The sequence below is a fragment of the Syngnathus scovelli genome, chromosome 13 (assembly GCF_024217435.2).
Source record: "Syngnathus scovelli strain Florida chromosome 13, RoL_Ssco_1.2, whole genome shotgun sequence".
Lineage (NCBI taxonomy): Eukaryota > Metazoa > Chordata > Actinopteri > Syngnathiformes > Syngnathidae > Syngnathus > Syngnathus scovelli.
Genome location: NC_090859.1, coordinates 3986858 through 4001632, shown reverse-complemented (window position 1 = coordinate 4001632; position 14775 = coordinate 3986858). Strand labels below are relative to the sequence as shown.

Here is a 14775-nt window from a genome sequence, read left to right as displayed (position 1 = left end):
GGTTCCTGAGAGTCAGCAGCCTGTTGCAGCGATGTTGTTGTGCTTACATGTCTGCCTGGTTTCGTTTTCAAAGATGTTTTTACTACGTAGTGTTTCAATTCTTGTCCTTCACTTTTACTTAAGGTCAGTAAAAAAGACAAATTTCAATAAAACTTAATAGCTACGGTTTAAAAAAAAAAAAATCAGCCACTTGGCGAACTTGTAAATATGAGTAGCTGACTCCACGAAAACTGTTGTTTTGACACTTTGGCATCTTTACCAGGCTTGGCTATGTTTTTCAGATTCGAGCCATCGTTTTTCCAACTTTCATTATTTTTCTTTGACTAGCCAGGACAAACTTGAGAGCTAGATGCTGCGTGGTGGCAGTGACCTTATTTCAACTTGGTAAATCGTGAAAACTTTCTCATTGAAAAGAGGTTCAACCTGTGCCACACCTAGTCGAAGTTAACTGTCAAACTAAACATTAATCTATGATTAACATTAAATACACATTGTGGCTTTGAGACAACCAAACATTATGCCTTAGGAATGTCCCAAGCGTTTGTGTTCCCATTTGGTATTAAGTGTTAGCTTTATGTTAACGCATAGCGGTAAATGCCATAGACATATTAATGAATAGCATCTATAGTTACAGTCACCAGCCATTTTGAAACTGAAAGCTACTTGGATACTTTTTAAGGCAAAGGACTACTATTTTGATACACTACTCCAAATTAACAAATTTACTCAAATTACCTTGTATTTTATCTTGTGATTAATAATGATATTCATTCACAGTAAGTCAAAGTAAATATTGTTAATTTATGCAGTCCACCATATAAGCAGCATATTTGCAAACATTTGCTTTCACTTTTGAACTCATTTTTTTTCTTTTTTTTTATGATACAAACCAAACCAATAACTGAATCTTAATTCATTCGTGTGTGCACGTTTTTTGTCTTGTCAATTTCAAATCATGCCCTGTATCTGAATGAATAGACATATACATTATTTTTTCCAGTTGATTGACCACAGTAATTTTTAGTTGCCACCCTAAGAAATAGAAACGCTATTGCCATAAATCTCAAAGTGTTTATATTTTCAAAAAATCACTTCTACGACATTCCAAAGAAAACAAAATGTTCCGTTACTGGTGAGCTATTTTCAGAACACGCCCTCTGGCTACTTATGTGATTCTTGGGGGCTATTTGTCACCATGTTGGTGCCCCATGATATTACCCTTTAAGCAACACATATATTAACTCAAACAGTGGAACAAGACAGGCAGACGTAGTCTATCTTCCGCAAAATTTTATTATTTACTGCAGCTTACTGAGTCACTGATAGTACCGTACTTTCCAGACTATAAGTTGCAGTTTTTTTCATAGTTTAGTCGGGGGTGCGACATATACGCTGGAGCGACTTACCTTAATTATTAACACATTATTATACCATTTCACATGTTATTTTCACACAAAACCGCAAGAGGGCGCTCTAGGCCTGTGGAATAATTGGAACCGCAACTGACGATGAGTCTGACGTAAGCGACGTGGAAGAGAAAGTGCCGCGGTTAGCGGAGTTGTTAATAAGTGACACAGATGATGAAGATTTCATTGGATTTTGTGATTTGGAGTGACACGGATGGTTTTGTAAACTTGTTAGCATGTTATTTATGCTATAGTTATTTGAATAACTCTTAATATGTTACATTAGGCACATTCTCAGTTCCTTGTTTGTGTTTATGTAACGTTCGCATACCGTACCTTCAGCCTGTTGTTGCCTATTCTGTTTTTATTTTAAATTACCTTTCAAGATGACATGTCAGTTCTTGGTGTTGGATTTTAGCAAATAAATTTCCCCCAAAAATGTGACTTGTACTCCAATAACACATTATTATTACTTGATCATTAACGCATTACTTACTTACTAGTACCGTATTGGCCCGAATATAAGACGGTGTTTTTTGCATTGAAACAAGCCTGAAAAAGTGGGGGTCATCTTACATTCGGGGTCTAGACATTATACCCATTCACTTGTGCGCAGCGGTATGTTAAAGCTTGCTGGTATCGACTGAGTATGTTGCTGTGATCGTGTGCTTCTTTGTGGTTATTTAGTATAGCGGAACCGTTATGCGCAGTTAGTTATGTAATGTGTGCCGTCTACTAGTGTTATGTGACGTCAGAAGTTGAGCGTTGATTTCTGTCTGTTGCAGAACCACACACCACACACACACACGCACACACACACCGCGGCAGGTTGAACTTCTTGAGCTGTCTCAGGAAGTACAGCCTCTGCTGGGCCTTCTTCCGGACAGAGTCTATGTGGCCGGTCCATTTCAGGTCCCGAGAGATTGTGGTTCCCAGGAACTTGAAGGTGTCTGTGGAGAGAATAGTATTACTGCAGCTAGTGAGGGGTGAAAGTGGTGAAGGGTCTCGCCTGAAGTCCACTGTCATCTCCACGGTCTTGAGCGAGTTCATCTCCTAGTGGTTTTGGCTGCACCAGTGGACCAGCCGCTCCACCTCCTGTCTGTATGCACTCATCACCATCGCGGATCATTCCGATGAGAGTAGTGTCGTCTGCATCCTTCAGGAGCTTCACAGGAGAGTCACTTGAGGAGACATTGTTGGTGTAGAGAGAGAAGAGCAGTGGGGAGAGAACGCAGCACCCCTGAGGGGCACCAGTATTGGTGGTCCGGGTGTCAGATGTGATGCTCTCCAGCCTCACACGCTGTCTCTTGTTGGTCAGGAAGCTGGTGATCCACTGACAGGTGGAGGCAGGCACCGCGAGCTGGATGAGCTTCTGTTGGAGGATGTCAGGAGCGATGGTGTTGAACGCCGAGCTGAAGTCCACAAACAGGATCCTGGCGTACGTTCCTGGGGTGTCCAGGTGGTGCAGGATGTAGTGCAGTCCCATGTTGACCGCATCATCCACCGACCTGTTTGCCCGGTAGGCAAACTGAAGGAGGTCAAGCAGAGGCCCATGACATCTTTCAGGTGGTTCAGCACTAACCTCTCGAAAGATTTCATGACCACAGATGTCAGAGCGACAGGTCTATAGTCATTCAAATCTGTGATGACGGGCTTCTTGGCCACTGGAACGATGGTGGAGCTCTTGAAGCACGAGGGCACCTCACACAGCTCCAGGGAACGGTTGAAGATCTGTGCAAAGGTGGGTGCCAGCTGTTCAGCACAGACTTTCAAGCAGGAAGGTGACACGCCGTCTGGGCCCGGTGCCGTCCTGATCTTTTGTCTCCGGAACACCTGGCACACTTCCTCCTCGCGGATCTGGAGTGCGGGCGCGGCCTCTGCAAGAGAGAGAGTCGGTGACAACGGTGATGGAGGTTGGACAGAGTGGTTGTGGGGGGAGGTGAGTATGTTGATTGTCCTACAGGATGTCCTGTTGTGTGGGAGGGCCGATCAAACCTGCAGTAGAACCTGTTTAGCTGGTTTGCAAGCCTTGGGCTCTCCACAGGACGGGGGGTTCGTTTCTTGAAGCCCGTGATGCTCTGCAGACCTTTCCACACTGTTGAGGGATCAGGATTGGCAGAGAGGTGTCTCTCCAGGCTCTCCTCGTAACACCTCCTGGCTTTCCTGACCTCTCGGTTCAGTGTGTTTCTGGTCTGCTTGAACAGGTCCCGGTCGCCGCTCCTGTAGGCCTACGGTATATCACTTTACGTTATTTTCACACTAAACCGCATGAGGGCGCTCTAGGCCTGTGGAATAATTGGAACTGCAACTGACGATGAGTCTGACATCAGCGCCGCACTTCCGGAGTCAGCGGAGTTGTTTATAAGTGACTCCGAGAACAAAGATCTCAATGAATTTAATCATTTGGAGTGACACGGACGGTTCGATAAACTTGTTATTTATGTTATAGTTATTTGAACAACTCTTAATATGTTACGTCATGTGAATAGATTCAATCATTTGGAGTGACACGGATGGTTCGACAAATTTGTTATTTATGTTATAGTTATTTGAACAACTCTTAATATGTTACGTCAGGCACGTTCTCAGTTCCTCATTTATGTTTTTATGTAATGTTAGCATACCGTACTGTTCAGCCTGTTGTTACCTATTCATGTCTGTTCATGGTGTTGGATTTCCCCCAAAAATGCGACATATACGCCGGTGTGACTTATATGTTTTTTTCATCTTTATTATGCATTTTATGGCTGGTGCACCTTATACTCCAGAGTGATTTATAGTCCGGAAAATACGGTACTGTCTTTTCCTTCTTTTATTATGCATTTTATTGATGGTGCGACTTGTACTCCAGAGTGATTTATAATCCAGAAAATACGGTAGTAGTCACTCTTTGTTGATTTCTGTGACTGTATTATACTATCCCCCAGTGGCCAATGTGAGCATACCAAAAGAAGCAGCACAATTAATTGGTCATGATGCACAAATGTACAATTTTGACATTACATTTAATTATTTTCATGGTCGATGATTTATTTTTATTTGCTAATTTTCTGTATGTCAGATGCAGAGGTCGGTGGCTCCGCGTGGCTTTGGAAAGCATTGTGGTACACTAAAGCGAAGAAGATGGGGCGGTTTGAAACGGCAGTGGGAGCTTTTGGGCTTATTTGAGATTGATCAGCACCACGAGTTCTACAGCCTCACTTGCATGATGAAGGAGGGATTGTTTTCATCAATCCTAACCACCATTGACCATGCATCGACAGTGAGTATGGATCAACTGATAATGCGCATCAGGAATTTTAGACATGTCATCCGCATAGACGTCAAACAGAATGCGGGTGCTCCATAAAAAATAAGGAAGATTAACATTAATGTCACAAGGCTACCTAAAGGTGAATGTAATGAAGATTTGTTTAGTACAGCTAAGAGAGTAGAAATATTGAATGGCTGGTATTTCAATTCACATTTGTATTTCCTTCACAGTTTGATATCACCTTTTGCAGTCAGGAGAAGCGAGAATAATGAGTGAGAATATGAATTTAAAAGGCATTGTTAGAAAAAACTAGAAAGTGGGAGATGGGGAAAATAGCGTCAGCACGAAAGAAAAAAATAGCACGAGGTTAGACTTTCTTTTGCCAAAGTTGCTTGGCAGAGTTGTTGGTGAGCTGGAGTGGGCAGCGGCAGTTAAACAAAATCCCGGACAATTTTGAAATTACCCCCGTACATTTTTTCATGTCTCAAAAGTAGGACATGTCCGGGAAAAACAGGGCGTCTGGTCACCCTATGTAAACAAGCACTGCATTCAAGCTATGAAGTAAGCTAATGCTAGCACTAGCGTTGACGAGAAGCTAACTAATACATTAAACACATTGTGTTACCCATTAATAATACAGCACCTTCGATGCAATTCCACCTTCGATGCAATTCATCTGATACAACTACTCAAAATACACCCACAAGAAGTGAAAACATAGAGCCCACAGCTCCAAAATCAGCAGAAAGCCTGACACAAATGCTATGAAAATGAGTGGAGACACACAATATTATTAAAGTGAAGTACATTTTATTATTTTTGTGTCATCTCAAACTTACGGCTTTATTGAGTCCGTCGTTTCCATAGATTGAATGAACTTAACCATCAACGAAATGAAGTCTTTTGGCAAATCCCTCTTTATACTGACAGAAGATTTCTGAAACACTCCTTAACAACCAGGACTTTGCCTACAGATGTGGGAACTCTGCTTGAAAAATTAAATTTGACCAGGCACTTCTTTGAGGTTTGTTTATTTGAGGTCATGTTTGTTACTCGGATTTCCATTTGGCAATACCCATTACCTTGTTTGGTTTGTTCCGCCCCAACAGATGTGATGTAATAGATAAAAATACGTCATAGAAAACAGAGAAATCTGAACAGAGTGAAAAATAGCCCCCCAAAACGATTATAACAGTATCTCTGCAGCCCCTAGAGTGATATATTACACTTTTCCCACACTCCTGGATACTCCAGATACACAATAAAATTATTCTAAAAGCAAAAAAAGTAAATTTTCCATGACTTGTGTCCTTTAAATTTACAAGAAAAACCCAATAAGAATTTACAAGCTAAGCTAAGTAAGTCAGGTATATCAAGAACAAAAATTTATAAAAATTAGCTGAAGCCAATTGCACAAATTGCGCATTGTGTCAGTTCATTTCTGCCCAACACACTGTTGTGCACTGCTACGTCACAGGTAATCCCAGTGGAGCACAACCTGCTGAATCTGCAGATTATTTCATCACTGTCCGGTTTGTTGTGGAGTGCACAGTCCCAAAAATACAATACCAACTCCGGGGCCATGCGGTGCACTATAGAGAGCTCCCTGCATCAGAAAGGCACAAGAAGAAAGAGCTTTGTTAAAAACTTAACAATGCGTATTTTGAACAGCATCGATGTTTATGGTTGAAAACAAACCGTCTCTTTAGACTCAAAACAATAGAGTAAGACTTTGTTTGTCCCCTCACATTAACTGTATTTCATCAAGTTTAGAATTCTTCAATGAGCCCTGCAAAAAACTTTGGTGGGTTTTTTTTCCCCCTAACAAAACAAAATGATGCTACAGGAATTGCTTTTATATGAATTTTTTAAACGAAAGTATTAAAGCTTTTGATTGTTATGCTTATAAATTATATTAATTATTAATTATATAATTTTTTTTCAATGTGAAATAATAGATTCAAAGGAATTATTGCTGTTAGTATGCAAAACAAATTAAACACGTTAGTTGTGCAAACAACACATTATCCTTGATGAAAGTAAACATTCTCAATCACTTTCTCTAACCACTTTCCACTTTAGAATCAACTGTTAGAAGATGATTTCAGAGCAGAGGACACTCAGATTCATAAGGTAAGGTGAATGTAATTTTTTCATTCACATTCATGACCCTGGTTTGTTTTGCCAACTTACATGTATGTGTGTAGGGTTTTAAATTGGAGACATTTGCTGGCCCAGTGTTTGCCAATCTACGGCGATCTTTAGGTGTGACAGAACAGGAGTATCAGCAGTCCCTCTGCTCCGACAAGTGCTACCTTCAGTTCATCAGCAACTCTAAAAGCAAGGCTGACTTCTTCCTCACGTGAGTCACTAGGCACTGTTGCATGATTTTTATTTATTTATTTTTTTGGAATGAAATGAGAATAATGCAGAAATTTTACTGTATAGCACATATTTGAACATTCATGAAAAACTGACACACTAAAAGAGTATCTTATTGCATTATGATTCTAAACGTTGGCTGCAAAATACTTTTTTTGTCTAAATTAAATTGTTCAACTCACATAGTTCCACAGCACTGCTGTTATCTTAATGAAACAATTCACTTCAGCATAATTGTTTTGGAGTGAATTGATGTGTAAACCCTCTAATCAAGAACTTTTGAAATCTTACATAAAACCTCTTTTCTTTTTGGCTTATCCTGCTAGGGTTCACTACAGCGCATCACCCTTTTCCATTTAAGCCTCTCATCTGCATCCTCCTCTTTAACTCGAACGGCCCACATGTCTTTCCTCATTATGTCTATCAATCTTTTAGTTTTACGCCAAATGCCCTTCATGGCGCAACCCTTTGCATTTATCCGAGTTTAGGATCGTCCTAGGTTTTCACTGGCTTGTGTCCCCATAAGACTGCGTTCTATTTACTAACAAATATAATAAATAAATGTAAGAGTGAATTAGCTCAAATGAGATGTGCTTTTCTTTGGTGTCTTTACATTGTAGGAATGATAAACGCTTCTTTTTGAAGACTCAGAATGAACGGGAAATACGATTCCTTCTGGACAACCTGAAGAACTACATGGCACATTTGCAGAAATACCCCCATTCTCTTTTGGTGAAGTTGCTAGGTATACATACAACCACCTCCTTTCCCCCTTTGATCGCGGGTTCCATGTTTCACAAAATTTGTATTGTTAATACCTATCTCTGGGCGGCACGGTGGAGCACTGCTTAGCACATCGCCTCACAATGTGAAGGTTATGGGTTTGGTTCCGGCTCCATCCTTCCCGTGTGGAGTTTGCATGTTCTCCCAGTGCCTGACCGGGTACTCCGGTTTCCTCCCACATCCCAAAAACATGCATGGTAGGCCAATTGAGCACTCCAAATTGCCTATAGGTGTGAGTGCAAATGGTTGTTTGTCTCTGTGTGCCCTGCAACTGGCTGGCAACCAGTTCAGGGTGGCCTCCGGCTATTGCTCGAAGTCATCCAAAATAGGCTACAACGCATTTGTGACCCTCATGAGGGTAAGCAGTACAGAATGGATGAATACCTATCTGTTTTGGCCTCATGTCTGTTTTGAGTAGAATTACACTTTCGACCGCTAGATGGTGGCACAGTCATTTGAGTTGGTGTATATTTTGAAAGAACTTCTATATTTCAAAACAAAACATATATATATATATATATATATATATATATATATAGTTCTAACAGTTGAAACTATACTGTATTTTTTGCACCATAAGGCGCACTGGATTATAAGGTGCACCCTCATTGAATTTTTAATTTTAGAAATTATTTCATATATAGGGCGCACCGGATTAAAAGGCGCATAAAATAGAAACTATACTGCAACAAACTGAGGTTGACTCGGGTTGCGGTATGCATCCACTCGCCAATAACCAATGAGCCCTCTGTAAACAATCGCGTTTCTCAAACTATCGCCTATAAAATGATCGGAAATGACTAAAGTTCAATCTAACACATTGGTACTGCTTACTTGTTTCCCTTCCATATCAATCCGTAAATTTACTTGAAACATTAACGGAGCAGCCTATTTTGAAATGAAATAGCCTCGTGCGTATAGCGGCTATCATTATAGCATTAGCCACCCGCAAACTCCCATGAGCCTCAGCAAAGTGTCGTGGCAGCCCCCTGTAAACAATGGCGTTTCTCAAACTCTCTCCTATAAAATGATCGGAACTCTCTAAAGTTCGATGTAACACATTGGTGCTGCTTATTTATGATTCCGTTGGATATTGAACCGTAAACGTACTCGAAAACATTAACAGAACAGCCTATTTTGAAATGATTCAGTGATGCCCCCTGACCATGGTTGCCGTAATGCTGGGGAGCGATGCGACCTTGTAATTTACTAGTCATAGTAAAACGTACTGAAACATTTTGACAGAGCGCTGTGTAAAACCAGTATGGATCAACAAATTCATCAATTGATCCATATGTAAGGCGCTCTGCATTATAAGGCGCACTGTGTGTTTTTGAGTAAATTTTAAGTTTTTAAGTGCGCTTAATAGTGCGGAAAATACAGTATATGTTTTCCCTGACTTTCTAAAATGTATATTTCTATATTTTGAAGGAACTTCTATATTTTAAAACAAAACATATATAATTCTAACAGTCGCAACTATATATGTTTTAACTGTGTTTTTCCTGCTTTTCTAAAATTGTGCGTCAGGTCAGCTGACCAGTCACTGAATCTGTCACGATCGGATGGAAATGGAGCAGGACGACCAAGTGCAGCTTGGACCAGGGTTTATTGAAAAACGCAAACTAACAGACTCGGCAACTGACATGACTTCACAAAACCTAACAACGTGACTGACCAAAAAGACGTGAAACAAAAAGACAGGGTGACATTACCAATGACAGGAACAGGAACCAAAAAGACATCATGACATGAACACACAACAATGATCCGACGGGGAGTGAGGGGCAGACAGGACTTATATACACGACAGGTAACAAGAGGCAGGTGGGAATAATCAAACTCATCATGGGCACAGAGGAAGGGAGGGGCGAGCACACAGACAGAAACCAAGACAACCGACACCTAGTGGAACAGCTGGGGCTAAGGCGTGACACTATCTCGTATCTCTTATGTATACCATTTACAGAGTGCCCCTAGTGTTCACACTGAGACACCACATAACTGAAATAACTTGTTACATGATTTTCTGTTTAATTTTTTTCCTGTAAGGTGTTCACAGAATCAAAATTTCATATTGGCAAAAGGTACAGTAAGTTTGTATAACCACTTTTTCAGTGTACTAAAGCATTCTTGTCAAGCAAATTTTCATTCCATTTGCAGAAGTACTTCATCGTTATGCACAGTGTGTTTTATCCAGATGAACGAATAAATGCCAGGTAAGAATTATTTTACTCAAAACTTGGACGCAATAAATTCTAAACGTAACCTGAAAGTTGCTATGATCCGAATGGTATGCTTTACTCCTCCCGTTCCCCTTGTGGTCCCTGACCAAAGCCATGCCCCATAAATGGCTGTGGTGTTTATTTTTTTATTTTCATTTTTATTTTTTCATTTTTTTTCCCCCCCTACACTCCTCCCGGTTGTCTTGGGATCGCTGCACAGACCTCCATCAGCTAATTGGATACTCCTGTTCTAAAGTTAAGCCATGTGTAAATACTAGCCACCTCGTCACTGGCAAAGAAAGCTCAGCGCCGCCTGTACTTCCTGCGGAAGCTCAGGCGTGCATGTGCTCCTCAGGCAGTCCTGTCTACATTCTACCGCGGCACCATTGAGAGCGTCCTCACCAGTTGCATCGCTGTCTGGGGTGGTAACTGCACTGAACAGAACTTGAAGGCCCTGCAGCGCATAGTGAATACGGCTGGTAAGATTATTGGTGCTTCGCTCCCCTCCCTGAAGGACATTTACACCTCCCATCTCGCCCGCAAGGCAACCTCGATTGCCAGAGATGTGAGTCACCCGGCTCACTCTTTGTTTGACCTTCTGCCCTCTGGGAAGAGGTACAGGAGCCTGCGCTCCCGCACCACCAGACTTGCCAACAGCTTCTTTCTCCAGGCTGTTAGGGCCCTGAACTCGCTACCCCCTTCTGCGTAGCGTGTGGCACTGTTGCGCTATTTTCGGGAATGTCTGCTGTACGCGCACTTGCTCCTTTTTTTTCTGCTCCTCTTATTTATTTATTTATTGTTGTGTTATTTATTCATTATTTATTCAGCACGCTTTTGTTATACTTGTTTACTTGTTTGTCTGTTGTGAGCCATGTCTTGTCACCGTGGGATAGAGGGGAACGAAATTTCGGTTTCTTTGTGTGTCTTTGGCATGTGGAGAAATTGACAATAAAGCTGACTTTGACTTTGACTTTTGGATGATCTAATGCAATTTGGCTTAATTTGATCCTGGCACAGACAGGCCTACTCTGAGTTCTGCGGCAATGTACATAGACCCACTTGCTTACTTTATCTGATGCTGTCAAGGTGCAGTGACAATGCTCTGATCACGCATGGATTACTGCGTCCTTATTCACAAAGAGGTGTCTCAATGCATGATATGAGTGCGGCACATTTAAAAGGAATGAGATGAGCTGCAATGATTGATGGTGAATGAAGTCACACCCACCACTGCGCACACTGCTTTTTTAAAAATATGGTGGCTTGCGTCGTTCTTGAAAATAGGGCCCTAAATGATACTGGTTTAATGTATTTGGGTAAAATATACACTTAATCAATATAATTATTTCAAGAATTTTCAATTTTCATATTTGTAACAATTTTTACTCACCCTAGTTTCATAATACGCATGAAAAAACTGAAAACGCGGCGGTGCTGCGTGTGGCAGACTGAGTGTGTGAGTAATATGTCTGCACGGCAATATTTTAATTATTGCTTCGGTCACACCTTCTGCCGCAACAGTCTGTGATAGGCTCTCCTTGCCGTGTGTGACAAGTTTTAAAATCATTTAGGTCATTCAGACAGTTTTAACAAACCATATGGCAAAATAAATTATTTTTTGGGGCAAACTCCCCTATTAGGGAATGCACCAGCCACCACCCCCATCGTCTACACATGTAATTAAGTATTATTCCAAAGAACTATAACAATACTTGAGCTCTATGTATGTTAATTGGGGCTTTGTGATGCTACTTGCTAGGTACGATATAAAAGGTTGTGAAGTGAGTCGCTGGACAGATCCGTCACCAGATGGATGCCAGATTATTGTGGTCTTCAAAGACCTCAATTTTGAAGGACAGTACATCACTCTTGGTAGGTGAAAGTGTTTTGTATAATTCTTCACTATCTATATGTTTGGATCAGATTGGATGTGAATAATATGCAACGGAGTAAAATAATATGTGTGAATGTATGCACTCAGACGAACAGCGTTCCTGGCTCCTGCGGCAAATGGAGATAGACACAGACTTTCTCCAAAGCCTCAACGTATTGGATTACAGTCTTCTGCTTGCCCATCAGCCTTTGCAACAAGACGAACGTCACCGTGCTCTCTCTTTCGCTTCATTAATCATGAGAACTAAGCGGTTAGTAACTGTTTTCACAATTGTCATGTTAGGTTCAAACGAAATTGCACTGATGGGCTTTGCGTATTGTTTGGTCAGCAAACTTGGAGTGTATCAAACAACAAAACAGACCACGTCTCGGTTTGCTTCAGTTAGTGCGATTGCTTCATGGAGCAGTGTTAGTGACAGCTAAAAGTAAAGTGGAAAGGTGTCCGAATCACGTCTTAGTATCTGTATCTCTCCATCTGTGTGTGCTTGCATCAACGCGTAGCTTAAAAAAGGTGGTAATAATATCTAAAGCCCTTTTTGATACCTTGCCTACAACACATAAGCATATAGTCAAGAAGATAGCCTTATTGTTTTAAAAGTTGATTCGTCACACAATAACCCACAAATGTACATTATTGACACTTCTCGCGTTTTTTTACTGTAGTACAAAAATGCAAATAAAAGCACAGCCTAAATTAGCAATTATATTCAGACTCTAAGATGGTACCTCAAACACATCTTTCATCATAAAATCATAAAATCCAACCATCGATTTCACACAAATGTGATTGCTCATTGCTTGACTGATTTTGTGTGTGTGTGTGTGTGTGTGTGTGTGTGTGTGTGTGTGTGTGTGTGTGCGTGTGCGTGTGCGTGTGCGTGTGTGTGTGTGCGTGTGCGCGTGCGTGTGCGTGTGCGCACACACATGTGCTTGCGTGTGCACGTGCTTGCGTGAGCATGTGTGTGTCAATTGCTGTAGATCCGTGAATCCAAGTACCAGCCCCATCTATAGTATCCCTTCTGTTACCGGGGCAGTCCCAGAGGATGACGCCACTTTCATTTCATCACAAATTGATAGTGACTATTTGAAGCAAGCAGGAGACGGCAAAAGTGGAGAAACACATCACATTGCTGGCAATGAAACAGAAGAGCTGCCAGACTTTGAAGTCCAAAACAGACGTTTACTGCTCAATTTAAAGAATGCTCTGCATGTCATTGATGGACCTGATCAACGCTACTTCATTGGCATCGTTGATATTTTTACAGTTTACAGTTTAAAGAAAAGAATGGAATATTGGTGGAAGAGACTGAGGCATCCCGGACGGACATTCTCCACAGTAAGTCCGCAGATGTACTGCACTCGGCTGTGTCAGTGGGTGCTGGAGCATAGCAAATAGATACCAGATGTAGATATTTCACCCATGTATACTAATTTGTTAAGCGTTAAAGCAACTTACTGTCTCACAGTTCTGAGACAGAGGGGTTGAATCTCACCTTCTGCTTCCCATACAAAGTCTATTTTCTCCATACGCTTGAGTTTTCTCCATTGTTCTCTAGTTTCCTCACATATTGCCAAAACATGCATCTAGGTTTAACTGAATATTCTAAATTGGCCTTAAGCGTATATGTATGTGAGTGTGAATAAAAAGTCAATAGATTTGGACTAAATGATTTCAAATAAAATATATTGAAAGCTAAAGAAAAGCCTAGTGTAATGAAGGAACATGATCATTACCCAGCCAAATAAAGACGTAGACTTTGTTGTAAATATTTTGGTAGACCACCTTTGATTTTGCCACGCATACATGCTGCAGCATTTTAAAGCCATGCAAACTGCAGAGTAGGGCTGCACAATTTATTGAAAAAATAATGATACAGTAATCCCTCGTTTATCGCGGATAATTGGTTCCAAAAACCACCCGTGATAAGTGAAATCCGCGAAGTACGGTCACCCTCTCACTTTTTTTTTATCTGTACATTTATTTGTGTGTCAATAAATGTATATGAAACCATTTAAGTGCATATTTTATTATTAGAACATTAAATAATTGTCTCAAACATGTAAATAATACATGAATAGTATAAATAAGATACAGAATAGCTTTTTTTTAAATAAATACTGAACATATAAATATTATACGTGTGTGCGTGTAACATGTTAAGAAGAAGTACTGGGCAGGCTAACGAGTTAGCGGAAAGATGCTAATTCGCGATCGTGCTAACACGCGAAAACGGACCTTTAAAGGAATTTAAACGAACATTTGGAACAATACATTGTCCTAAAGGTTAGACACGTGATCGTTCATTTCTCTTGTTAGGAGACCCACTTACATCGTCAATGACTCCTGTACCACTGTAAGCGACATACGTACACGAACGTAAAATAGTGCTATCGCCTGAAAACGGCCTTCAAAATAAATCACTGTAACTCAAATCAAAGCACGGGTGAATAACATAAATAACATGGAGAATTGTTAACACGTACTGTAAATAAGTTTTTAGAACAACTTTTATTATTATACATTTTTTACAAGGTACATACTGTAAATATGTTTTTAGAACTCTATTATTATAAAAATATTTATATAACAAGGTACAACACTGTAAATATGTTTTTAGAACTCTTATTATTATAATATTTTTTTATAAAAAGGTACAAGTGTACGCACTGCAATTGTGTAGGCACTCCTTACCTTCTGCTGGCGTGTGGGCAGGTTTTGTGCCACAATTCCTCAATTTAGAAGTTTTATTTTGACTTTTAGAAAAAAAAAAAAAAAATTTAGAAAAAAATTCTGCGATGTAGTGAAACCGCGATAAATGAACCGCAATGTAGC

The 14775-nt window shown here is 40.5% G+C and overlaps 1 protein-coding gene and 1 long non-coding RNA gene across 5 annotated transcripts in view; one reads left to right on the top strand and one right to left on the bottom strand.

Moving 5' to 3' along the window:
* pip5kl1 (phosphatidylinositol-4-phosphate 5-kinase-like 1) overlaps positions 1-13953 on the top strand; it is a 55767-nt gene extending 41814 nt beyond the window's left edge. For 3 of the 4 annotated variants that reach the window (XM_068652830.1, XM_068652831.1, XM_049738493.1), the window contains exons 2-10: positions 4468-4668; positions 6742-6792; positions 6867-7021; positions 7662-7786; positions 9877-9911; positions 9988-10043; positions 11809-11921; positions 12031-12193; positions 12921-13953. In XM_068652830.1, coding sequence (XP_068508931.1) covers positions 4468-4668; positions 6742-6792; positions 6867-7021; positions 7662-7786; positions 9877-9911; positions 9988-10043; positions 11809-11921; positions 12031-12193; positions 12921-13338 — 1317 coding nt within the window. In that variant the 3' untranslated portion in view covers positions 13339-13953. Of the gene's footprint in view, positions 1-2897; positions 3346-4467; positions 4669-6741; positions 6793-6866; positions 7022-7661; positions 7787-9876; positions 9912-9987; positions 10044-11808; positions 11922-12030; positions 12194-12920 lie in introns of those variants that run through there. The other variant, XM_049738491.2, reaches the window with a different exon arrangement.
* Positions 5675-14357, bottom strand: LOC125979870 (uncharacterized). The gene is made up of 2 exons (XR_007485475.1): positions 14273-14357; positions 5675-6265 (listed from the first exon to the last, which is right to left on the bottom strand). It is a non-coding gene; the product is annotated as an uncharacterized lncRNA (long non-coding RNA).
* Positions 14358-14775: the final 418 nt, after the last annotated feature.